This window comes from Epinephelus moara, chromosome 17 (assembly GCF_006386435.1).
Source record: "Epinephelus moara isolate mb chromosome 17, YSFRI_EMoa_1.0, whole genome shotgun sequence".
Lineage (NCBI taxonomy): Eukaryota > Metazoa > Chordata > Actinopteri > Perciformes > Serranidae > Epinephelus > Epinephelus moara.
Genome location: NC_065522.1, coordinates 11,793,544 through 11,821,211, shown reverse-complemented (window position 1 = coordinate 11,821,211; position 27,668 = coordinate 11,793,544). Strand labels below are relative to the sequence as shown.

The 27,668-nt window shown below is 42.7% G+C and overlaps 1 protein-coding gene across 3 annotated transcripts; it reads right to left on the bottom strand.

Moving 5' to 3' along the window:
- Positions 1–27,668, bottom strand: gigyf1a (GRB10 interacting GYF protein 1a). 3 transcript variants are annotated; one of them, XM_050067146.1, is made up of 26 exons: positions 27,419–27,668; positions 21,678–22,305; positions 21,499–21,562; positions 17,338–17,467; positions 16,653–16,748; positions 16,343–16,460; positions 15,550–15,658; positions 14,947–15,149; positions 13,264–13,493; positions 12,978–13,098; positions 12,541–12,732; positions 11,683–11,837; positions 11,178–11,346; positions 10,711–11,012; positions 10,070–10,170; positions 9,838–9,938; positions 9,629–9,702; positions 9,205–9,342; positions 8,819–9,034; positions 8,482–8,696; positions 8,115–8,272; positions 7,753–7,916; positions 7,408–7,452; positions 6,833–6,977; positions 2,571–5,898; positions 1–2,422 (listed from the first exon to the last, which is right to left on the bottom strand). In XM_050067146.1, exons 3-25 carry the CDS (start codon positions 21,531–21,533, stop codon positions 5,831–5,833), a joined length of 3,285 nt encoding a protein of 1,094 aa, XP_049923103.1. In that variant the 5' UTR covers positions 21,534–21,562; positions 21,678–22,305; positions 27,419–27,668; the 3' UTR covers positions 1–2,422; positions 2,571–5,830. The 3 variants fall into 3 exon arrangements, with proteins under 3 accessions (XP_049923103.1, XP_049923105.1, XP_049923106.1); XM_050067148.1 differs by having other exon boundaries at positions 10,789–11,012; XM_050067149.1 differs by having other exon boundaries at positions 10,846–11,012.

The window sequence follows — 27,668 nt, the reverse complement described above, 5'->3', positions numbered from 1 at the left end:
TGCTATTTATTTAGTATTTATTTTGTTCTTCAAACAAACAAAAGCCAAACTATTTACACATCGTTCAGTTGTTCTTTTCCAAAACAGTTTCATTACATGTATGCTGTTATTTCAACAACATTCAAACTTATTAAGCAAAGGAGCTGAGCTGACTGGGATAAAACTCTCATTGTATCTTTTATAATAACAACATTGTTGGAACTACAGTTACCAAAGCTAAAATAAACCAGACAATCAACTTCTTACACTTGAGTGGACAGGCCATGACATGATCTTTTCAGAGGCTGCAACCAAACAACCGGGGCTTTTTGACAACACAATATGGCAGTTAATCTAACCATAAAAGCACGTGTAGTGCAGTACAATAAACTGCAAACAACTTCCGTTTTACTTTTTAAGACAGACAGATTGACCGACAACTAATGCCACACAGTATCAGCTTTTAAAAATCTCAAACAAAGGTATTTTTTAAGTCATTCACGAATAAGAGACTTGATCGTACACTCGTGATTAAAGTCAATTTCTTTGTTTTGGCAACTGATTACAACATTAAATTTCATAACCATTTAGTATCAACAGTTATGACATACCTACTGTGGCTACCCAAGTGTACACAGCCTCAGCTTAACAAATGTACAAGTGAATTCAATTCTAAGCTGAAGGTATTCGATGACTATCAGTTGCCATTTGGATTAAAAACTGCATTTTGTTTAGTTATCAAGGACACAAGAAAACAACTGGCTGACTAAAAGCATTAATCTCTCAAATCCAATTAGATATACAAAATGGAACAAGACACTCCAAATGTTCAGGACACAGAATTTCCTTTCAGACAACACACAACTGACCAGTTAATTCACTATCTATTCAGTGCCATCAGGGATCGTGAGCAGCACTAAACACTGCACAGACAAAAGCAAGGCAATCTGGGCCAAGTTGTGACCCACCTCAAGGATTAGTGTCAAACCCCACAACTACTACAAATAATGCAAGTTTGCTCTTACAACCACACTCCTAACACAAGCCTGACTTGAAATTTCAAAACTCTAAAAAGCACCTAGTTGCCTCCAATACATTTAAGCCTCCCGGAGTGTTAACAAATAACCAAAAAGCCCCAGCTTGTATTGAAATTTGAGGACCTGTCATTCTGGTTCAGTTTCGCCAGGAGCAGTACATCCAACAATAGTTACCACACAGCAACAAATCTGTGTTTTAAGCCAATCCTGTGCATCCCACCCCATCAGCTCAGCTCCAGACAGTACAGACTACAGCCCTTTATTAAGCCTGCACCTTCAGCGATAATCTAAACAGGAAATCTGAACAAATCCACTCTTCATTTTAAGGAAACCAAAAGGGCAACAAAAGCTAACCACCAGCAAAATCAGATTAATCAAAGACTGCTTTCTGCTCTACTCTGTAGCTAAATAGTAACTTCCATGGTGATCAGACATACATGTATCAAATTAATACAGAACAGACAGTCCTGTTGGCCAACGGTAAACAGTCTTGTAGAAAGCTCCTTTCTTTCTTTGACTTTAGAGGACAGTTAAGGAGGTGGTTTCCAACTTAAATTCATCATTTGGAAAACAAAAAAAAATCAGTTAGCCACTGAGGACTTAACTATACAATTTAAGGCATGTTGAACAGAGAAATAAAGCAAAACCACTATGAGAAAAATCAAAACACAAACTTTTACATTATTTACAGAGCTCAGCGTTTATATTGATGAGCGATGATGCTTGTGTGTGTCTGTATCTGTGTGGTTTGTATTGATGCAGCCCTATCATGTGTGCAGACGATGTAACTGAGTGTGTTGCTTTCGCTGTAGGTGTGCATGTAGTGTCTGCAACTCTTTTGAACTCTAGAATCTATGTGACATGTAGCTACGCGTTTGTGTTTTGTCATGTTTCAAAGTCTTGTTGTTGTTGTTTTTTTTTGTACAATTCTTTCAGTTCATCCAGTTCCGCAGCTGCAGGGATTTCTGGTGACTCAGACGTAATCCAGCCACGTCCATCGAAACCCAGTCCAGCTCTCAGTCTCTGACTTCTGGGCAGGAGGGCAGGTCTTCTGTCCCGCTGGTTAGAAGACCTCCACGCAACCACCTGAGAGTCTCAGGCTGAGGTGGGTGATGACATCTGGACGATTCGTGCCTCTTCGTCCTCTTCCTCGCCGGGGAGCGTCCGATCAAATCCCCAACCTAGCACTTCCAACACAGATGGGATCCATGGTCGATAAACCTGTAACTTCATCTGGTAACTGTCCAACTGATAATGCCAATGGCCTGCCCGGTCCGAGGTCAAGACAGAAAAAAAGTTTCTTAGGGTTTAAGTTCGAGGGACAGGTTTAGGGTTAACTGGTTCATGGGTTGGCTGTAGATTAGATCCTCCTTGCAGAGGGCAGCAAATAAAGCACAGCCAGACTCCTGTGAGGAGACAGAAAGAAAGAGCACAAGCCCATCGTCACCAAACTATTCTGTTAGAAACAGGGCCACAAGATTAACCTGAAGTCAATGGATCAAATTAAGTCATTAGTATACAGCGCCAAGAAGAAATTAAGCAAGAATATCTCACCATTGCCAACAATTTCTCCTCCTGCAGTCACTCTTCAGCTCTCAAGGCAGTCATCGGGTTGGGAGATGAAATGGAAGCATCCTTGCCAACAGCTCTTCAAACCCACGTCTGCCTCGTTACTGTGCATGTTGATCAAACACTCTTGGCTGGGCTCTTTGTAGCGACGGCAGCATCCATTTTTGATAAGTAACTATCAGTCAGTCTTGGAGCCACTGTAGCATGTCCAACACCTCAGTCCATGTTTTTTTTTCTCCCCCCCTCCATCCCTGATTATTTCAGGGCTACTGGCAAACTAAGGGAATCTCACAGCGAGTCTATCTCAAACTATATTCAAAAAGATTGGTTTCCTTGAAGAACATTCACTCCATATAATCAACGTCTCATGAATTTTCCTTCATCCGTTTGCAAATTTTTCTTTCTACTCTGAAAGATAATACAAAAATATGGATATATATACACAGGAGGTGGGAGAAGACATGCTTCTCGAGTCTCTTGTTTCAGTTTGGGAATATCTTTTCAGTGACTTTGTCAAAGTCGTAGCAATCCTCCTGTTGTAATTGTGCTCCCATCCCCAAAATGGTACCTCACAGCTTGAATGAACAAAAGTGCATAGGTGAGTTGGTGAGGGCAGGGTGTGAGTGCTTATGAGGGTTGAGGTGAAGACAAGTGTGTACTCATATCGCCCTCTCAGTTCCCTCTAGGGTTCTGCAGCCCTGCACTCCGTTCTCCACAAAACAGAGCCCGTCCTTGATTTTCCCCGCCTCCGCTCCGTGGTTGATCATCACGTTTCAGGATCCACAACCACACGCAAAGGTCCAGTTAGAGGATCTTGTCCGTGTTCTTGTGATGCCTGCCACTCTTCCTCAAAAAAGTAAAAAATAAAAAAAAAATAACCAACACCACTCAATGTCCATATGGCAGAAGCGCACTTGCAAACCCCACCCGTCTTATGTGGGAACAAAAAGAAAAATTTAAACAAAAAACAAAAACAAAACTGCACCCACAGATATCCATGTGGTTTGTAAACAACCAAAGCTCCAGTATGGAATAGAAAGAGTCCTTTCTTTTAATTCTTAGTCACTACTTGTACGACCAGGATTGTAGAGGCAGTGTGTTCAACTGTATCCATCCCGAGTTTTTTTTTTTCTTCTCCACTGTGTAAATAAAAAAAGTTCTCGCTAAACTCTTTGAAGCTTTTTTGTATTTTGTTTCCATTTTTGAAATCTTCTGAGGAAAAAAAAAAAATCTGGTATCAGCACGGGTTTCTTGTCATTTTTTTGGAATACATTCAATATTTTCTTAAGAAATAATACACACACTTCACATGGCGATAATGAAACAAAATGAAAAAAAATTAAGGAAAAAAAAAAAAATTAAAACACACAACAAAAATAGCAGCCCCAAGTGCTCATTATCTTAGTCCAAATACTTTTTAAACTTTGTATATAATGTATATATTCATATATATTTTTCATTAAAAAAAGAAAAACTCGTCATTATCAAATTGCAACAACGAATAAGTAACACAATATGCTAACATTTCATGCACCGTTCTGTGCACTTGCACATTAAGATGCTGTTTTTTTTTTTCAGAGTCAGAAACTCGACACCTTTCATTCACAAGTTCGAGAGCTGACAAAAGGCAACGTGATCACACCCCAGGAAAAAACAGACTGGACTAACCTTCCGATGGATCACCCCTAGAATGAACTAGAAATATTTACGATATAAACTTACATACTTTACATACACTGTGCTGAGCACTGACACACATCACACTCGCTCTCAAAAAAGAGTTAATGTCTCAATGGCCACGCACCCTATCCAAGTTCTTAGGCACAAATGTGCATTCATACACATACAAAAAAGCACATGTATTCAAAATGAGTACCTGTAGTCTTAACTCATTTCTATGAACAGTAAATGAACATGCACACTGAAAACACACACACAAACACACACATACGTACAAAGTCTCATTCCGATGCACACACAGTAATGTCCCTCATGATTCGCCCTGCCTGCTAGTCCTCACAGGCCTAGAGACAGCTCCCCATTGGGAGAGGCTAAGGGAAATAAACTAGTGGTGGTCATCATGTGATGAGCGCAAAGCTAACATTTACAAATGTATGCATTTCTATTTCGTCTATCTGGGGATGAAGAGCTGGTGAGAGAAAGGATGTGTTGTGCAATTGCCCCCTCTCTCTCTCTCATTCATTCAAGTCCCCGTTTGGAGAAGGGACACACACACACACACACACACACACACACACACACACGCACGCACACACTCACACTCACACGCACACACTCTCTTAACATGAGAATACAAAATTACCATTTGAACAAAAAAGACAAAAAATGGCCTCTTATGTTTCATACATCTTGGTAAGCAACAAAAGAATGAAAAAAAAAAAACATTGTGCAGACTGGTATATTACTGACACAAACCAACCATCGCGCGCTCTCACAGTCATTCACACACATTCACAAAAATATTCACTTCTATAACTAACCCCATTTGTTTGATTTTTTTTGTTGTTTTTGTCATTTCTTTTTTAGGCAAGTGCAAATCTTCAAGTTTTTTTTATAATCCATTTTTCAATAGCTTTACTTTTTATATAAACGTAAAAAAAAATGCTAAACAAGAGAAATATCAACAGTGTTTGTCTTTCGAGAAAGGATTTGCTCTCTGATAAGGTTTCAACTAAAAGGTCCCCCTGACTTTGAAAACCTAACAGCCCGACCATTCACCCCACCGACCGACTGTTTCACCGCCCCCTTCCAGTTCTGATGCACACAGGTAATGTGTATGTACACACACTGTATGCCGCACTGATTCCCAACACACACACACACACACACACACACACACACAGACACACATTCACACACACATGAAAAAAAAAAAAAAAACTATTCAAATCCCATCTCAATAAAGTGCATTAGTTCAGTATAAGGTGCTTAATCTTTTGAGTGCCAGAGGATACCCATCTTCCTTTTAACACCACCCTCCTCACCCCCCTCTCCCCTGCTCAAGTGATCAACTGGTGCAGCAGGGAGCCCTTTTTTTCTTGCCAGAGGGAAGGAAAGAGTGGGAGGCGCAGATCCAGGCGCCTCCACCCTGCACCTACCCTCACGCTTGCTCCCTTCCTATCCCCCACCCCCCCGGTTCCCCCAGCAGTGCACATTCGTCATCAGGTTTGTCTGATTAAAAGACAGAAGGCCTCAGGTAGCTATTGCTGCTGCGCTGCGTCACATCAGTAATCCTCCACCATCTCCATCTCATTCAGGCTCAGACACTCGCCCGTGTTGTGGAATGAGTACCCTGCAGGGAGGAGAGGGGGCGGGGCAAGGAGGGCACAGAGAAGAGACGGAGAGAGCAGAGTAAGATCAGAGGAGGATGGGACGTGGGGGAGTTAGAAGGGCTGGCAAGGGATAAAGATGCAAGCCAGAAATAATTTGATAAGAGGAGCTCTCTGTTTTGGAATGGTTAAGGCTTATTTGTAAATGCATGAAAAAAACTCCTCACCGAACCATAAATATAACCTTTACTACTGTTTATAATTAAATGTAGAAAAGGTAGATAGTTGTCAAACCAAGCCTCGGAGCTAGCACATATCGCTCTAAATGAGTGTAATGTGTACTGATTCACTCTTTCAACCAGCACAATCTTCATCAGGCAAACAGGTGTTAGAAACAGCAGGGGTTTATATCAATCTAATCTTGGAGAGCTTGTACAAATCAGTGTGTGGACAACCTTTTACCCTCCACTGTGTTCTATATAAACAGACTAATAAGGCCCAAACTATACAGATTACAATATCCATTTTTGCCTACACCACATTTGTCTGGCCACCTGTTCACATCTACTTCAAGAGTGCGCCGTATCCCATCCCTGGCTCCACACAGCTCATGGGCACATAAATAAACTTTAGACATAAGCCAACCCTATGAGCACATCCTACTCACCACCTGGAGTGGGTGTAAACAAGTCATCAAGAAGATGTGATGCTTTCTGCTGCTGCTTCAGAGAGCTGCGTGTCTTCTTTTGTAGTTTCTTAGACTTCATTTGATTCCAGATGATGAATGCATTTTCCATTTTGGCTTGTTTTGTGTATTAAATAACTTAAGTGTTTTGTTTACTCACAACGCTAATCTGCAGTCAAGCTATCTAAAGCTGGCTATGTATAGATTTTCACCATTTACAGACAAATGAAGTCAAAAGGAAGACATATTAAATGGAGGTGGGGGTCACGTACCTAAGATGCTGGGGTCAGAGTGCAGCATCATGGGCTGTTTCTTCTTCATCTTTCCCCCCTGGTTGTCATAGAGACCAGCCTTGCCCATGTGGCTGGCTTGAAACATGGACTGCAGGGTGCTTGGATTCATACCTCGCATTGAGTCCTATAAAACAAAGAAAAGAGAAATGAAGTCAATGATACAAATGCTGGTCTAGACATTCTAAATGGCCACACGAAAAAAAGTGTTTGTAGTTTTTTTTTTTTTAAATCAGCTGTGACAAAATGACAAGAGTCCATCCTTTCAAGGACAGACTGACTGTCCCCAGAAGTGATGTACAAAACGTGGATTTTTATTTTGACATTTGAAGTTGCCGACGCAGGTTTGATATTCAGCAACCAGTGTACAAATAAGTTAACATACATTTGAAGAAGCCTTGAAAGTCCCATCAAATCTACACTGCTTACATTAGGGTAATGTCATGGAGGGCTGCTGTAGCAGCAGGAGACACAAAAAGACACAATCACAATGCCTGCTGTTCCCATAAATGGCTAAACTCCATCTGCATACATTACAAATGCATATCTTGACTTACCTGCAGAGGGAAGTTCATGTTCAGTCCAGCCACCTCCTTTGATAACTGGGGTAGATAAAGAGGAGACGAGGAGGGATTTACACTTCAAAGGCTTCTCTTATAGCCGTTTTAGCCTGTTATTAGTGTCCTGGTGTTATACAACCCTGACTTTCATATAAAACATCCAAACTCATGCTATTGTCTTCTCTCTTTATTAACAGTCAGTATAACAGAAACCATTTCCCAGATCTGTCACTCAAAATGTTCAGTGTGTGTGTTGGGGGAGTTAATGATAACTGTATGCAACAGGTTGTTTTAGACGTACGCTGTTTTCATTTTAATAAGACCTTTCTGGCTCAGGCCTACCTGCTGCTGCTGTCTCTGTTGGTTGGCTTTCTGTTTGGCACGTCGCTCCAGAAACTGTTTGGCGAACTCTTTGGCTTCCACTGTGTCCCCTAGGTAAGACCGGATGAAGTCCAGTACTGCATAGGGAGACTCCACCTCCTTCAGGTATGCCACAATAGTGGCAACTTCACAAAAAAACATTCAGTTGAAATGATTAGCAGTGCTGAAAATGTGGGAAAGGTGCAGAGATCAACTTACTCTTAAGTGCATGAAAAATAAAAACACAGTGGATTTAACACGTAGTAAGCAGCCATCGGAATTTAAGGTTAATTTTCCTCAACCTTGACACTGCTAAATAAATAGTTTAAAGCCGAGCAGCCTACCATCCAGAGAGGAGGAGGAGTTGTTGGCAGAGGTGTTGAGAGCGTGCAGCATCTGTTCACACCAGGTAGTGAAGCCATCCTGAGGCTTCATGCCCTGCAGCAGCTTCAGCAGCTTCTCCTCCTCATCAGTCCGCTTACGACGCATCATGTACTGATCACTGCAGAGGACATACAGGATGATGCATAAATTCAATGCATATTAATTATGTTCGTCAACTACACCACATATAAATTCATACTACAGTGCTATCTGCCTGAGTAGGTGTGAAAAAAGGATCACAGGCAAAGGGGCAGCATTTTTAACAGGCCATCAAATATATCTTTGACGTGCAGTAATATTCATTTTAGTTTATGTGGTCGCATGTACCTGAGTGAGGGGCTGCTGCGGCTGTTCTTCAAGCCCATGTTGTTGTTGCTGTTGCCACGGAGGCCGGACTGGTTCTTCACAGCCTCGTCCCACATGCCCATGCTGCCTGAAGAGCTTCCACTGCCACCCTTACCCTCCATACCTCCGCCCCACATGCCAACACCATCCACCCACTGCCCTCCCATGGAGGAGCTCCCCATTGACATGCCGGAGTGCTGGAAACGGATCGAGACATCATTATGACAAATGACATGTCATTTCCTTTTTGCATTCCTAATGGTACAGACTGTCTGTATGAAACCTTTGAAACATTTAATTTAAAGCTGCAGAAACTCACGCGGTCTCTCTGCTGCTGGGCTCTCTGCTGTTGCTGCTGTTTCAGGAGCCTCTCTGCCTCCTGCTGCATTTCCAGCAGAGCCAGAGCCGGGGGCTTTCCTGCCTTGGATAGCCCAGAGGAGGGAGCCCCGCTCCAGCCTGAGCTGCCTGCCCCAGGACCCTGCTGCTGGGGGGCCTGCTGCAGCAACTTCATGATCAGTTCCTGCTGCTGGCGACACTACAGGAAGATATGACAGAGGTCAATACTTCGGTGGACAGCATCCAAAGCCATTGAAAAGCCATCCTCAGCATAATAAACTCAAAGCACAACTGTGCCGAGAATATTTCAGTTATCATGAGCCAAACCTGTAACGTGAAAGTTAAAAATATATCCTTCCTTCAACTCACCTGCTTGCGTCTAAAGAGCTCCTCCTCCTCCCTCCTCTTCTGCTCCTCCTGTTGCCTCCTTTTCTCCTCCCTCCTCTTACGCTGCTCCTCCTCTTCACGCTTCGCCCTGAGTTCAGCGTCTCGCCTCTCCTGCTGGAGCTGAAGGGAAAACATCGGGAGTCAAATTGAAATAGATCAAAATAAGCAAATAAAAGGTTTCCTGACACAATCCATTTTCATTACGGTTATTGTGCCTGCTAGCATTGCTACCAATTTGTCTAGTATGCAATAAAAAGTGCATTAAATTGAAAGTTTTCGGCTGTGATGACAATACGATGCAATAAAACTGATAATATGCACAAGACATGTAACATAAAAAAACAAAGCTAGCAGATGTAGATATGAATTTGCATTCAAAGGCTGAAAACCTCACGACTCAACCCACCTTTTGAAGCTGTTCGAGAGTTGGACCCTGAGTAGAAGGATTCATTGTTATGTCCCAAAGACTGGCTTCACCGCCTGCATGGAAATAAAATCGGGTTATGTTAGCATCATTAAGTACAGCATCCGTTCATATGTATTTGCGCGCGCACACACACACACACACACACACACACACACACACACAGGACCGAGTTGCAGTCTAGAATGTACCTGACGGCTGTGAAGCTGAGGTATGCATGTCCCACATGGACCCTGTATCTGGCACTGACATCGACCTGTTCATCGAAGGCATCATACCCTGCTCACTGCACCTGGAACGCACAGGCAAAGTCAAACACTGAAGGTAAAGTCCAAAGTCAAAATCTCCTCCCACACAAACACAAATTAATGTACACTTGTCCAGACATGGAAGATGAAACCTTCGCCTCCCCCGTAGGCCTACCTGTTAATGAGCTGGAATAGCTGCTGCTGTTGGAGCTGCTGATAAAGAGCTGCTGCTGCCAGCTCCTGTTGCTTTTTCAGGCGATCCTGGTCCAGGTTTCCCTGAAAAGAAGACAGCAATCACCAGTCAGTACAATGCATACTCAAACTCAGGATACCAAAACACAGCTGTCCATGTACAGTGGGTTAAAGCTAGGAGAGAACTGCTTGTGGAGCAAAAAACTTCACTAAACTATTGCAAATGGACCATTTAATAATTGTTCATTTAATTTGTGCAGGATAAAAGTAACATGCTATCATAGATGCACAAACATCTGATCAACTGTGCCACATTTATAGGCAATCAGGAACATGTGACAATATCTGTGTTACATTACAACTTAAAATGAAGGCAGGGAACCTGCCCTGTTCTGCTCCACTAATTTGAAGCTTACATGCAACAAGTGACTTTTACTTGAGGCCACTGCATATGGTTATATTACTGTGGTTTGAATACTGATAACTCTTTGCCACATCCTACAGGAGGGAATCAAGATATTAACACAAATACAATGTCTTAAAAACAAGTGGGGGCAACTTCAGTAACTTTCAAATGTAGTCTCTCATGTTTAACTGAATTTGAATGAATCATTGTTTTTTTACCGTAACCTGTCTATCAATCTTCCCTCTCCTCTGCATCCTCCCCTCCCCATCCTCTACGTTGGCTGAGCTCTGACTCACAGTCCCGGCGGGCCCCCGGTTGGGCTGCGGGCGCTGCGTTGGTGGTGGCTGTCTCACCAGCAGGGGCGGCGGGGAGGGCCCCGGGGCGAACGGCACGCGGCCCCACATCTTGATGACGTCCCCCAGGGGTTGGAAGCCCTCGTCGCAGCCCCGCTTCACCAGCAGGGTCATGGTGAAGTAGCCAGCCTGGAACCACTCGCACATCTCCACTGTGGTGAATGGACCTGGTAGTAGGTCGGAGAAAGACAGAGAGAGAGTAGCGATTATGTAGCTGACGTTGTGTGCCTCATTTCAGCTACTTCACACAACAGCCATATTTATGAATCACTACGCTACGCTTGTATTTATGAGTGTATAAGTATATAAAACGCCGAGGTGTGTGAGTATACCCTGGATCTCTCCCTGCGGGTCCTTGTAGAACCACTTCATGGCAGCCTCATGTGACAGCGGCAGAGCAGCTGCTGTGTTCCTGCTCTCCTGCTGCTGCTGCAGAGCCTGGGTGAAACACTCCTCCTCCAAAGAAGTGTCCTGCAGTGATGCCACCATCTTCTCTGCCTCCTACACACACACACACACACACACACACACACACACACACACACACATGCAGGCTGTCATTAAACCCCCACATCAATTTCCCTGCTAAGTTCACTTTTGTTAGCTTGCATCTTCTAATTCAGCTTAACCATCAGGTGGATCTGCACAAATTAAGTTGCAATGACTGACATGGGTACATTGCACAGATTACATATTCATTGTTTATTCAATGTAATGAGTCTAGAATATTCTGGAGCAAAATAATCACTAGTTGATTAAAGTTAAATCTGCTTCCTGTTATAATTATACACCATTTCTGGAGACAGCTGCTTGAAATGTGCCTCCTGTTGTTCCTACCTGCTGCAGGTGCTTCATGCCCTCATCGTCCTCTGCGTCTCCTCCAGGTGGAGGGAGGAGAGGAGCAGCAGAGGATGGGGGTGGGGGAGGCAGACTGGAGGAGGCGGGGGCGCCGGGGCTCAGCTGGGCCTTGGAGCCCCCTGCCGGAGCCATGTCTGACACAAAAACAACAAGACGAAACTTTCATGAAACAATGGGCCCTATTTTTAGTATGTCTATTTATGGGATGGTGAGGTTGGATGTGGGGGTAGAGCCACCTACTGGCTCTGAATCTGATAAAGCAGGAACAGCAGAGCGGGTTCAGTAAACAAGATATTAAATGACTGGGGCTAAACATATTGTGTATCAAGCCAAAATAACAACGTGGCTGAATTTCCTCCCACACACTCACTGTCCTGAGACTGAAAGAGCTTAGCTGAATGCAAGAAGCCAAAAGCTCTAAAGTTACAGAACCATGGCAAGACACTTAATGCTTCAAATCAGAGTTTGTAATTCAAGAAAGAAGTATAAATAGCCAAATGTTTGGATAGAGATGCTCTGGAAATTAACTCCTTGCAACAATCATATTTTTCCAGTGTTTCCAAAAAGAATGCAAAGGTTAAAAATACATTTTTAACTTGGGTTAATTTGTGAGAGTCAGCCATTTTAAGCACCAGCTCCTACCCATGTTTTACAAAATCAACTGTTCATACCATTTGTATTTTCTCACATCATGCAGTCCTGTTTCACACTTTAACGTTTCACAATGCAAAATAACTTGCCTTAATAAATAGTTAAATAATGCTGCTAAATGAATCTATCTTCGTGTTGTTGCACTAAAGTCTGCTTAAACACAAAAAGCCACGGAGCCAGGCGTACCTTCACTAGGCGTGCTGTTGGCCTTAACAGGGTGGCTGTTGCTCAGCTGAGGGTTGTCCACCGCTGGGCCAGCGTTGCTGGGCCGAGGCTCCAGGGATGGAGGGGTGCAGTGTTGGGGAGCCGTAGGCGAGGAGGATGGTGACGCTGGCTTCGTCTCGCCATCCCCTACAGCAGAGCCAGCATCTTTACTCTCTGTGAGGAGAGAGCGGAGGAAAGGAAGGGGGAAAAAAAACATTAAGTAGGATGCCACAGTCACTAGTAATTCATTCCTCCTGGGCCTGTGATCAACTGGGAAAAACTGTGCAGACAAAGTGCAAGAAACTGGCTGCTATGCACACTGAGAAGGGGCAAAGGGCTCATACACTGTGCTCCATTTCATCCAGTTTTATTAACATTCTAAAATTATTAAATGAAGAAAATATTAAATCTTTCCATACCCTTGTCTTTGTCTCCTTCGGCACTGTTCCCCTCCATGTCAGCAAAGCTCTCCTCTTCCTCCTCCTCCTCTATCCCCTTAAACTCCAACTCCTCCTCCAGGATTGTCTCCTTGCCACCCTTCTGTCAAGAAGAAGACCAGGAGAGGAAGAGGAAATTAAAGAGTGCGACAAATACTCTTTTTCATATAAAGACTTTACTGAAATAAGAGCTGGTACTTCATTCAAAGAGCCTGCTACTGTGAAAATGTTAATAATACCAGTGGTTGCAAGTATTTTAAAAGCATACCTTCAAAGGCATAAAAGCTCCAGAGGAGTCAAATGTGCCCATCTCTCCATCCTCCTCATCTGTACACCACTCGGGCAGGCCGTCCCTGTCGTCCTCCAGTCCCTCGCTGCCTGCACGCCGGCGGCCACCACCGTGGCCCTCAGAGTCCCGGAAATCAAAATCAAACTTCCTCCGACGACTCTCACCTGGACCGGTATGGTCCCGCCAGCCTGCTGAGCGAGGACCACCATCTGGCAAAGAAGTGAACCACCATCAGTGAAGATAATGTCACAAGTAGCTGCTCAGAGACAAGGTTTCATAGGAGAAACATATTACCAAGTTACAGCAGTTACCCAGACAATCAGTGATTATGTCTTGGAATCTGTTATATATCACCTGTTCAGAGTTTAAGATGAGTTTTCGGAAAGTCATCTGGTCTCTTAATGTGACTGTTACGTCCTCAGAAACTGCTGAGGCTTCAAGGTGCAGCTCTGTTTCAGCTACAATCTGCTTTGCCTTGTTGAAATCACTTCACTGCCACTGGATGTCACTGTATCTACTGTTTGAGTTAGATCTGCTGCACATTGTCACAACTGAGCTTTGATGGCATGGATTAAGAACTATTTTAATCTTTCACAGTGTGATTAGACTAATTTGAATGCTTGCGTCAGCCTTTTAAATTCCTTCACGCCTCAGAGTATTATTGCTCATATGAAGAACCTAACAGGCCAGGTCTGATGTGGTTTTAAGTTACTGAATACAAATGGCCATGTAACCCACATATGAATCATTTAGTTACCTGTATAATTTGAGAAAAAGTTCTTCTTTAAACATTACAGTAAGGGCAAATCGTTTGGGATTGAGATGTAATAATATGTAATAAACACATAATATAATTAAAGACCCAGTGAAATAAAAAACAAGTTTTCCAAGTTTAAATCCTGTGTACCTGTGTTATTGATCATTTATCTCTTGTTATATGGCAAATATATGGCAAAAAATCTGTATCATATTTTTAACCGCACTTTACTGTTTACTGGTTGTAGTAGCTAACAAAGCAAGGAGAAGATGTGTGTTTGGATAACAGTGGGAAAACCTTTGTTTTCATTTCCGAAACAATGTGGGAGAGGTCTTATTCATTCATCTCTCCCTCTATCTTCCCCAGATCTAATGGTGAGGGTGGTATGTGTGGAGGCTAAAGTCCACTCGGCAGCAGACTGCGCTGCATCTTGTATGCAACTCTAAGCCTGCCTGGTTTTATGCAGCCCAGTCAATTGCTTTGATTCAAATCCCTCTTGTAACTTAACACCACTCAAATATTTAGCTTCACTAGGAAATACGTCACAGTACAGAAGCTAAGGACGGAATAACTTCGGTTTCACTGGGACTTAAAGTCAGTGAGTAAGCAATAGGTCCAGAACTAAATTGGAACATTTTCGGTCCGTGCTTGCTTTAACAGAGAATTGCACTGAAATGACAGCAAACTGAGTGTTAAACAACCGTCACCAAACCCAGTCTTAACTGCAGCAGTCCCTCCATACTGGCAAATAAAATCACATCAAAGGTGTATGGACTGCCCATCGTGTATTTTAAAAAGAAAATTAATAATGAAACCTTTGCTTTTTCTTGGGTATAGCTTTCATTTAAAAAAAATAGTTTGAGGCAGCAGTAAAATCAGTAAACAAATGTTTGTATTTATCATACCATCCCTGCGGGGTCCAGCAATTCTCCAGTTGGTGCCAGGCTCCGCCCCCTCCTCCTCCTCCTGCTCCTCCCGGAGGATGCGCCAGTTATCGCTGTCAGCCCTTGTGTGCTCCTTCCTCCCTGGACCCGCGGGACCTCCAGTCTCTTCAAAGCCAGGACGCCCCACCTCCCGCCGCAGCGGTTTCTCAAATCGACGCTCGCCCCTGAGGGAAGGAAGGGAAATTGAGAGGAATCCCTTAAGTGATAAACAGAGGAAAACATGCAGCCAGTTTTATCTTTAAGAAATATGTCCAGCTCAAACTTGCATCTCATCACCACAGATAGCAATTCACATATTTTAACCAGGCCTGTGAAGAAAAACTACTGAAGAAACACAACAAGCTGATACTTTAGTTCAGCCTAGGCTGATAAGAGAAGGTGTCTGCAAAAGTGAGATAAATCATCCCACGAGGGCGAAATTCTACAAAAATACCAGAGCGGATTATTGAGTTTATTACACTGGATGACAGCTTCTATCAGCAGCGCAGATATACGCCTTTACTATGCCATGGAGCACTATGATTTATTTGACCTTCAGGTAGTGTGTGCTGGGTGTTTTCTTACCGGTCATCCCAGCTCTGGCTGCGGTGTATCTCTCGGACGCTGCGGCCGAAACCCACCTCCGCATCTTCAATACTTCTTTGGTAGAATCCACCTTCACCACGACCTCGTCCTGATCGAATACACACAGAGAATTAAGTGTTTATATTTAATATAATCTTCATCTGAATGAGAGAACTTGTGATCAGCCAGTTTTTCTGTTGAATCAGCCAAATATTTTTTGTGTTCTAATTCAACAAGCACTTTTATAATTAAACAAAATGTCTTGCATCGATGTTTGATTAGATCAAACCGCAAAGCCACACACGCCAGCACATGCACACTAATTATGAAACCCACACAGCATTATTCTTCAAAGTTGTTTCCTTGGCTGTCCTGCACCGGACGGCCAGTGTTTACATTGGCCGTTCACATGTGCAGAGTGCTGTGTGTGCACAAGGTGAGTTCACGAGCCCAGTGGCTTTATACAGGTGTGGCTGGACAAAAGAGGGACTATTTAGACAGGCCAAGAGGAAGTGTGCTGCATCAAGATGGTGGAAGAAAAGAGGGAAATAAACACTTCAGTGGTTGGCTTGAATAAACTGTTCTACTTTCCCTGGATAACAGCCATTATAGTTTCAGCCAAGGGTTTTGGGCAGCATTGATGTTGCTGTTGGACTCATGTTAGTTTTAGCACAAGTGGTTGTGGATTTATCATGAGTGCACGTCGGCTGAATCAATGCTGTGCTTTATTTGATGCCGTTTTTTTTCTCCTCTAATATGTGTCTGGGAAGGGCTTTCTGCCTTTAGTTTTTACCTCGACCGCCTCGTGTGGCCCCTCGTCCTCGGACCACTCCAGCTGGGGCGGCCCCGCCCACCCCTTTTCCCATGAGCCTCAGCACCGCCACACTGTTCACAGACATGGAGAAGTTCCTCTGCAGAGAGAGAATGGAAAGAGCGAAAGGGAGGAATGTGAGGAATGTGAGCTCACAGCCACATTTGTCAACCGACAGAACGGCTCGCTTTCAAACTGAGGTCGTATCGCGATGAGATATCACATGACAAGCTGAAAGCAGTTCAACATTTGCAGGTATCAGTGCGTTTGTGGACGTGTGTTTGTGGCAGACCTGCTCCTCCTCAGTGAGAGGCACCAGTGCCAGTGGCTGCATGGGCTCATCTTGCAGAATAGCAGCAAACTCCTTATCCTGCATGTCCTCTGGGACCTAAAACAACAACAACAGGCATTTAGGAAGACACAAATAGCCTTCAAAACTATCTTCCAGAAACTTCAAAAAACAACTGACCTACAAACAGGTATTCATTTTTAAGGATGGGAAGGTCAATGGAAGTTTAAAAGCAACATACATGCCGGTGTTCAGACAGTGCTTGATCACTTTTAGCAATCTTTCTCAAGATTGCGAAACATTAAAGGGTCTGTATGTGACATTCAATGCATACAGCAGCAAACCACTGTTTGCTATGTAAAGATATTGTGCAGTAATGGTAAGCAGGTCCGGTCAGGCATGCAATAGCACTGCATGTGCATATACTACTAACAAGCACATCACTACCACTGTGTCACATCCTAGTTAGCGCTGATACCAGGGCGGCATCATCGCAGAATTGTAGCGATGGTCCCTCGATTAACACTGTTAGCTCTGTCAGAGCGGTTGCCATTGCTTAGCACCATTTATGGAGTTAACACTGTTAGCTGCTAGCCACTGGCTCAGCCACCTCCATGTTGGGAACCATGACCAGACAACTCACACTCTGAATGTTGCATTGAGTCGTTGAAGAAACCTTCCAACTAACCTTGTTGTCTTTGATATAAAGTGCTAACATCTCCTCTCGGCCGTAGCGGTACTCGGCCAGCTTGTACTTTGGCATGGCGGGGGAAGGAGGGGGGGACGTCACACTCCCCCCACTGGACAGTGCACGGAGCCTGCGTGAGAAAGAGTACAGGAATCATTAAGAATTAGGATAATGTGTTTTTTACATAAACATTTCTTGTATGAACCTCAAAGAGACCATCAAGACATCTCACTGCTGCATGCAATGTTTGCTGCAACTTCAAAAAATGTAAATGTGTATACATTTTTTACAATATCATATAAACCAGGAACCTAAGCTACTGGTCAGGTGTCAGTGTTTCAACAGGAAATAAATCTTTAGAGCCACATGTTCGCAATAACTCTCTGTCTACTGACTGGAGCTGACATACAATGCAGAAAAATCACTCGCAAATAACTTGTGCGGATTCCCTTGTTGGCACATAATACACACACACAAAAAATAACTGCTATTGTGTAAATGTGATAGATTTTTTCCCCATCTGAACTGGAGAAAAAAATATCCAATAGCATCCAGCTTGCAGCAGGGAAAAAATAATTTACTAAATGTTCTGTCACGAGTCAGCCATCCTCCCACGCAGGTCCCCCTGAATACACTTGGCTCAACACAGATGATATATTAGCTTTCCAATCTCAAGATTTCATTTTAAAAAGCTATTACTAGCAGGCCAGATTCCAAGGCCTGCTGTTTAACAATGGCTCCATTCACATGCCTCTACAAAACGTGCCATTGACTCACAGCCCCACATCAAAACCACATGGAGCTCTGAGAGGTGTGGAGGGGGATGTAGGGTGGAAGAGGTAAAAGAAAAGCATCATGAAAGACCAGTTGGTGGCATGTGGCATATCAAAGAGGGTTAAAAAAAAGTGATGCAGCAACTAATATGTATAATAAGAGAGCTGAGGAAACATGCCAGTGGGTGAGACACTGAGAAATATTTTTGCATGTTTGTATCCACTTCACTTGTATTTAGCTTGGAAAAATCCTGCTTCCTTCCCCAACCGACAGCATGAAATCTAAACACACACTTCAATCTATACATACATAATCCTTTGAGAGTCTTATAGAGCAAAGGTCGGCCTAATAACTGTTACATAAATCTCAATACAAGGCAGAATGTTTTCACTTTGAATTCTCCCACAATGACTAACATACACGCCGACTCTGCTGCCAACAAAACCTCAAATGGACTAAATAATTTTTAAACGCTAACAGGCATTAAAAGACTTGTAAACATGCTGGCCAGACAGCTGTATGTGGTGAGCGCATGAACTGGCCGCTATAGCTGTATTAAAAGGGTGCGAGGATGAAAGTGGGCTAGAAGGGCCACTGAGAGGAAAGCAGCTGCAGATGTGTAAAGAGAGAAATATTCTGCGAGGCTGGCACTGCACCAAGAATGCACACAGCAGTCACAGGCTGTTAGAGATTGAGTGCTACCAAAACGAAGACTACACCCCCCATTAATCGTTATACAAGCATCCACTGAGGAGGAGGAAAAATGTCAGGGAGACAGACAGATGGACAGGACACTGCTGTGACAATACCTGCATTTTAATTTCAGGTAAAAGCTGCTTTCCCACAGTCGGTGAATACAAGAGAAAACAGCCTCTGAAAGCTACAACCGAAAACATTAAATTACATATACCAACACACTGAACTGTAGACTATAAGGCTACTGCCATGAGGAAGGAAGGAAGGAAGGAAGGAAGGAAGGAAGCTTAATTTGTCCATGGGGAGGAAATAAACAAGTACATTTCTCACCCCTTAATAGTGATATTGGTTGGTCTCTTTGTCCAGAGAAACATATGCAACTAACAATTATGCCAATTATTTTCTTAGTTAATGACTATGTTTAAAAAATGTTGTGTCTGATGTTCAGACACCCTATTTTGTCCAACCAAAAGTCCAAAACAAACAAAATCTTTTTTGTTGACTATTACCTGAAACAAAGAAGCCTACAAACCCTCACATTTGAAAAGCTTGACCCAGCAAATATTTGGCATCTTGCCATGAAAAGTCACTCAAACTATTTTGTTCATTAAAACAGTTGCTACTTAATTGTCTGTCAAGTGGCTAATTGATTAATCGATTAATTGTTTCAGCTGCAATCTCTACAAATAGGGCCATTGTTGGCTGGACCACAGCAAAGCTGGGCCAGCCCTATAAACCAAAAACAGCTAATCGGTTGAGTGACAGAGTTTCCCCATTGCCTGTGGTACAAACTGTCCTCAATTATGTCCTCATGGGGCTTTTACAGGTTCAACTTGATAGCCCTTTTTAGATAGGAATTGTGCAAATTTGCAGGAAAGCCCAATCAGTCTTCTTTCAGCATTGGCAGTATAAAAACAAAATCGGGGAGTGCGTCAAAATGCCACCTGCCTACTTTTGTTTATACAGAATGTGCCTTTTTTGGGGCAATGGGGGGCGTGAGCAAGTATTAAAACCTGTAGCTCAGCGTGTTATGTAAACAGTGGCGTGGGAGGGAAGCCGCAGCTGGTCAGTCCTTCGGCAATTCTCTCGTAAGTCGCCCGTTCTTCACCATTCCCGTCATCTGACGGTTAATGGCCTCTTCATTTGCGAGGACAAGGAGGGTGCGCAATTCCTTGTCTCCCCAGTTGCTCATCTTTACAGTGTCTTTCAGGTTTGCGTTTCCCTCTTGCTACTAGCTGCTCGCTAATTCCTGCTATCAGCTGTTTCCTGTTCTTTCTTCCTTCTGTTTCCTCGCACGTGCAGCGTCATCAACAGTTCCTCCCACAAGTCATCAACAGCCCCTCCCGTTGCGGAAGGCCGCCTCGGTCTGTTTAAACTAAAAGGGTTCCGCCAATATGACTACCCTATGAGGAGGAAAATTGGGCACCTCGGATCAACTCGCCAATCGGGCTGTGTGTGTCTAAACGCTCGCAGCTTGCCGGCAAAGCGGCCCAACATTCGTGGAAAATCTGGCAGTGTAAAAGGGGCAGATGACTGCAGCTCATTCTAAATCTGCCGCACACCGAGAACTAAATATTCTGCTGGTCATGGGATACTACCTAAAGACTAAACTTTTAAATTCAACAATGAGGCCATGATTTAGTACCCTGACCACACACGGTCCAGTCATATATACTCAATATATTCCCACGCGCACACACAGTGGACAGCAGCGGAACTTCAGGGCAGAGCCCACAGCAAAAGGAATCAAACAGACGTTAGGATTTACTATACAGGTGTCAACAATGACAACGTTCATGATCCGTAAGTGCAACAAAAGGGAAAGAGACAGTATGATCAAACACCCGCTGTCCAAGCTCAACTCAAATTTGCAGAAATGTGACGTATTGGGCCACTCTGCCCACAATACCTTGCAGCGTGCTCTTCATTCACACCCAGTTTGTTTTACACAGCCACATAGCTTGTTAGGCTAAAGTGCTGAAAGTGAACTCCTGTTATCCTCCAACGCAGAGGAAATTGTTGAGGAAAAAAGTTCAGAAAGTTTGTATATTATCAGGATACTCTTCAAACTGGCCATATTGTCAAATTATACTATCTACTAACATGGAAAAAATGATTTTGATTACATTTTTTGCCATATTGCCCAGCCCTAGTTTTGCCTACATCTTGTTCTATAAAATCTAGTACAGACAATCCTGGTCCAATTTGATCCATGACAAGTGGATTGCAGTGAATCCCGGTTTTAATTAACCTGCTGACCTTTCCTTTCACCATCAGACCAAAATGTCAATTTTACACATGAAATAATCTCATCACAAGAGCAAACTGCCATTCAATTTAATTGCCACATTCAAGCAGTCCATTTACCATCTAGATCTCATGACAGAACGTGAAGACTGAAGCCTAAAGATTCCTTTAAAACGTGGAAGTCATTAAAATGCTCTCAATTATATCAATTTAAACATCTGCAGTTCCATGACTGAGTAGAATATCTGCTGGTGAAGACGACTAGGTGAAAAAGGTCAAAAGCTCCAGTATACACTGAGCGGAGTCAAATCATCAAAATGACCTTTGTTGCCAACAATCTATCTACTCATCCTGAGAGCAATCACATATTATGTTCAGGAGCTACTTCTCGATGTATTCAGTACCACTTTCTCTGAAATATTGTGAAGAAATCAGATCAGTTACCATTCTGGGCCGAAGTTAAGAGTCTCAGCAGTCATATTCCTCACGTCCACACAGAACTGAGTATCTGAGGAGAAAAAAAAATATATAGTTTCAGTTTTATTTACTGCAGAAAACAAGCTGCTGTCAAGTTGTGAAAAAATGTACAAGGTAAAGAACAAATGTGGCGCACACTGCCTTACCCTGTCCAGATGATCGGAGCAGGCTGGACTGGGCTGGACCAGGCTAGAGCTGGCTGGCTTTAGTTAGGCTTAGGTGACTAGAAGGCTGAGTGGTGCTTAAGCTGTGGTCACAGAGCTCCCCAAACACACAGACACAAAGAGAATAGCTGCCAGTTTCAGGTGCTTGAGGAATACCAGGTTATCAGGTCCTAACTAGATAAGGAAGGGGGTTCGACAACAGTTTGGAGAATGGAAGCTCCTGCTACTCACAGCCGAAAAGGGTTGATAAACATAAAAAAAGAAACAAAAAGAACCTTGGAAATTAACGATGGAACAAAATAAAACACTCTTGCTAGTAATAATGTTTTCTTTTTTTTCTTTCTTTTTTTCTTTTTACAGCAGTTATATCTCACATTAAAGTTAAAAATATGAATTTATTCATCAAAAAAGGTAACGCAGGAACGAAATAACAGCCAAAACAATGAAACAGGCTGCTGGAACAGCTGCCAAGAGCAGACGCGACTCGCACTCCTCTTTTCTTTTCTCTCTCTCTCCCTCCGTGCCTTTTTCTCTCACTCCGACTGAAAAGTGGATTGACGGAGACCCTCCAGGTAACTCCTTTATTTCCTGTCCTCCTCCCTTTGCACCACTGAAAATAAAGCAGAGTTGGAGAGAAGGGATCAGAGAAATGAAACTATTAAAAGACAGAGGGAAAGAATAATGTTAGAAGTGTACACTTAATAAATTAGCTGTCGGTGAGATGCATTTTCACAGCTTGGCAGTCCGCCTATATTGTGATAGGAAAGGAAGTGTAATTTGATTTTCCGTTGTGTAGCCTTGACACACTATTTTCACAGCGTGCCTTGGACTCACTGAAAGGTACTGGCCTGATTTGATCAATCTGTTACGGCACACTGAGCTGGAGGAAAAACACGGTGGTATTCCTGCACCGGATAAATGAAACTAGCAAACTAATTCTAGTGTAGCGCTCAATCTCGGCCCTATGTTCCTGCTGCTCGCAGGAGATTTTCCATCCAGAAATCTAGGGAGTATATCTCAGTGATGTTGTCAACCAGCTGCAGCTAAAATCATGCAGCTGTTTGGGGGATAATTCCTGAAAATGCCATGGCAACTACACCAATATCCAAGCAACCAAACATCAACAGTTAATGCTCTTATATGGCTTGTGTGTCTCTGTGACATGGTTATAGACCAAACATCCTTATTATTTAAACTGTTATATTTAATGATACATGAGTAAGCCTCATCACTTTAAGTTAATAGTGACAGATGTACAACTGAGGATGACAGAAGGAACATAGCTGTCTCGGCTGTTACCATTATTTCTTTTAACACTGTAGGGGTGGGCGATGTGCCATCATATGCAAAAACACTGACATTATGTTTCCCAAGCGCAATCTAGAATTCACTTTTGTTGTTGTTTAGAGCTCTGATATAATGCTGTGTATTTGTTTTTGTAATCGGCTCTAACTTTATGGACAACAGAAAATAGCCTAAACCAATAATTTAACCATAAAACTATCAACTTAAGCATCTTTGTGCTCTGAATCAATTTTTTCTACAGTATCAGGGCCCATCAGTTCTAGTCACTTAAATAACCCACAGACTGTATCAGCTGTACCTAATTATAATCACTTTGAAAGCTGATAAAATAATCCAATGTTTAGGGTTAGATGACATAGCGGTATACATTGTGAGGCCATAGAAAATTGTTTAGAGTTAGTGACTTTATCTACTGCTTCTATGGAGGTATCTATCTCTTTAATATCACTGGCTGCATTAAGCCATTCTGCACAATGCTGGAAATTAGCAGGACTCCTTCTGGCTATATTGGACTTGCAGGATTTTTGCATCAATGGGATGATACATCTTGAGTCAGGTATCAATACAAGATTTTATCTATAACGCCCAACTCCACTATGAGTCTTAGTCACTGGCACACAGTCAAAGCTATGTGGGAGATGTAGAGTTTGAATGCTGACAAAATAATTAGCTTTATTAACATGACAAAGTCCTACATTTGTCATGTATATTACATTTGAAATATGGACAAAAATCCCCTGGAACAGCTTTCAGTTTTTCAGAAGAACTGTTGGAAAAGAAACTCTTTACGAAATCCTCGAGAACAGAGGCGAGTAGAGCGACAGGGAAGGATTTCAGTGTATTGTTACTCCTCATTTGGCCCCTCTGCTTACAGTGGGTGAAACTGCACAATGTGAACTTAAATCGATTAGCATAATACATGCCAATTCAACTTAACAAAATCAATAACTAGTTAAATTTGTCCAGATATTTTTGTCTTTAAGGATTACATAACTCGCTAACCTACAAGTCAGTCAGTAAGTTTACATGCACCGTGAAGTCCGGTTACCGAAATAGCTCGACTAGGCCATTTAATTGGACTACCATCCTTGTTCCAGTATACAAGCATGGGAAGGAAACGATTTATTGACCGAAGTATGCCTGACTCCACTACGATAGGCGCCCATATGCCCTTTCAGCTTGCTAGTATTGGTCCTTTTTCCAGTTGACCTATAATGTCACAGACCAAACAATCGACAAAGGAGTTAGCTACATTTGGCTAGCAACACACTGGTACCACGGTGGACAACTTTACAACTCATTTAGTCAATCCAAACATGCATGGCTCTAGATGTAGATTTTGCCATGTTGTTACTGGCTTCTTCTTCTTCTATTGTGCATTTAATGCTTCTGACTTCAGGGTCAAAGCCTGGGGCGGACACTGTGGAGCATGCGCAGGGCACCTCAGCCGCTTTTGGTCCGACCAACTGTACACATGCAGGAATAATTCGACTGCCAATCACATTGTCTGGGTGTGTTGGTTCAACTTTGAGAAATTCAATTTGGTACAATTTCAGTTGGACTAACATGCTAACATGTATTTTAAAAGTCAGGTTTTAGTCAGATTAACACAATAAATGGATTTTTTCTTAGGTCATGTAAACATACTTAGTCTCACTTCCCTGCAGCTGCATAGTACATGCCGTTAGCACTTACATGCTAGCTGAGAACCATTTTTCATTTGATTCAGCTTTCTGAGTTTGTTTGATGCTTGTTGGTTAAAACAAGCTAAAACCTGCCAATCACAATAAAAGAAGAGGTATTCAGCTTCTGATGATAAATGATTACTCAAAAGAAAACTGATTGGGCCAACAGTAAATATGTCATTCTGAATGACTCGTGTAACACAGATGTGTTATAAGCCCTTTTTAGATAGGAATTGTGCGAATTTACAGGAAAGCCCAATCAGTCTTTTTTCAGCATTGGCAGTATAAAAACAAAACCGGGGAGTGCGGCAAATTGCCACCTGCCTACTTTTGTTTATACAGAATGCGGCTTTTTCGGGGCAAGGGGGGACATGAGCAAGTAACAAAACGTGTAGCTCAGCGTGTGACGTAAACAGTGACATGGGAGGGAAGCCGCGGCTAGTCAGGCGGCAATTCTCGCGTAAATCGGCCTGTTCTTCACCGCTCCCGTCATCTGACGGCACGCAATTCTTTGTCTCCCCAGTTGCTCATCTTTACAGTGTCTGTCAGGTTGCGTAGCTAATTCCTGCTATCAGCTGTTTCCTGTTCTTTCTTCCTTCCGTTTCCTCGCACGTGCGGTGTCATCAACAGCCCCTCCTGTTGCGGAAGGCCGCCTCGTCTTTTTAAACTAAAAGGGTTCCGCCAATATGACTAACCTACGAGGGCCTAAATTGGGCGCCTTGGATCAACTCGCCATTCCGCCTCTGTGTGTCTAAATGCTTGCAGCTGGCTGGCAAAACGGCCTGACATTTGCGGAAAATCTGGCAGTGTAAAAGGGGCTATAGCATCAAGTGTCAATACTGTCACAATGCCAGAATTTTTTTTAGCACTGCTTACACATCCCTGTTTACTTAATTAGAAAGTCCTCTGACATGTTGTAATAATAAAAATAATAAAAAAAAGCTTTTGATGTTTTGATGCATATGTGATGCTCATTGACATCATGTTATATACACATTTTATATGTATATTGTATCGACACTAAATCATTTTGAAATTCAATATGGCGAACTTTTTAATTTTTTTCAATGAAAATAATTGTGAATGAAGCTGGCAGTCTTTGGTGCCACTCACTGCTAGTGTTGCAGCTCCTGTAACTTATAATGCCTCATTGCAATTGACTTACACTATGTAATTACAAGAAATCCGGTACAACATGATTGTAGTAGCGTACTTTAAGAGTAGACCACCTGAGTAGTATCAACGATATTAAATCACACAACTAACAGTACTGAAATATACACGTTTAAGATGACAGACAAATGGAATATTGGATGCTGACAGGTTGAATTTACATCAGACTGCATTGTGGGTATAAATCATTATATTTCATTTTAGGTTTATCTGCTGGAGATGAAGTTGGCCCTGTGTGTACGTCAACTTACAGAAACTTAAGTGACAAAATATAATTCTCATGGTGGTAAACTAGAACAAGGGCCACTGTTACAGACGGGATTGCATTACTTCCATCAGACCCATGGTTACCAATACTATTTGATAAACTCCTTTTGGGTACTGATGAGACTGCCTCGATATCTGGGACTGATGCTGACTTTCATACTCACAAGTAATGTTTGGTGAGCTGAATGAGCACAGACTTTGCAATTATTTGTCAGTTTAAAAGCAGCAAAACAAGATACACTCGATTTGATCATGATTTCAGAATCATACAAATTACATTTCATTCAAGAAATAGCCTGATTCAATAACAGGATAAAACACATTTACATAGAACTGCAATAATTCAGAATACATAACTTTAACCTAAACATCTGTCCCCCGCTTGTGAGTATCATGACTCCAAAGTATTTCATAACTTCACTCCGGACTCCAGGCCACAACATTCAGGATTAATATCTTTATTGTCTAGTAATAACTTTGCACTGAGAAAACTGAGGCAAGGTCACGCAGAAATAACGCTGCCTGCAGAACATGACATTTCTTATGCATTTGGGTATTTGCGAATGTTACGCACGTCAGAATGTGGCGGGATTATAATTTTAAACTACGAGAATACCGAGTGTAAAACGATGCTACAGCTATAGCACTTTATGTATACCAATTTGCAACTTTAGCAAACTGAACAATGCTCAACTGTTTGGTCGTGAAGATGGCTAACATGTTGACAAAATAGCTCGAGTTGACATTAGCTACCGTCAGTGGTCGGGAGCTAACGTTACTTTAGCGTGTAGCCTTCACTGCTCGCCTTTCAAGCCAATTACAGCAGACTGATTTGTGGCTAAAGGAAGATAAAATCAATCGATGCAATAATACTAGCAACTCACACTATCATATTTCAGTTTGTTAACAGAGATGGGTTAGCTAACTTGCTATCTAACCTAGCACAAGGTATGCGTTGATCGTAAAGGCCTTTGCTTGTAGGTTCAAATGACACCAGATATGATGGCGGAGGGGGCGGAGTGTTGGGATCAGACTCCCCGGCCTGCTCCGCCAATGTGCGGACGACCACCTCCACTCCGCTGTCGGTGTTCAGCTAGGGCTAATGCGATGTAAACAACACAAAACACAATGGTAAAAACAACAGCGTTTTTCACCATAAAAGAGCCTAATGCGAAGGCTTTTCTCTCGACAGATAAATCCATACCATTCGGGCTGCAAGAGCCGAGGTTAGCTTGTTAGCTCACGTTAGCCAGCTAGCTAAAAGACAGGCTGCAAAGAGGAACCATGGCTTACCTTCACTGTTTATAGCTACCAGACTGGTTGTCTGCACGGCGTGTCTACAGCCAATATATCGTATGCATTGGTCTCTTTAAACACTGTAAACGTATTCATTCGACAGAATCGTACTTTCAGAAAGTCGTGCTCTGTATTTTATTTATTATTTTTCCCCTCTCCTCCAACGGTCGCTGCTGCGTATCAGTATGTGTCTGCTGGCTCCTCGTCGCTGCTCTTCTTGTTGTTTGTGTTTCGGAAACATGGCCGT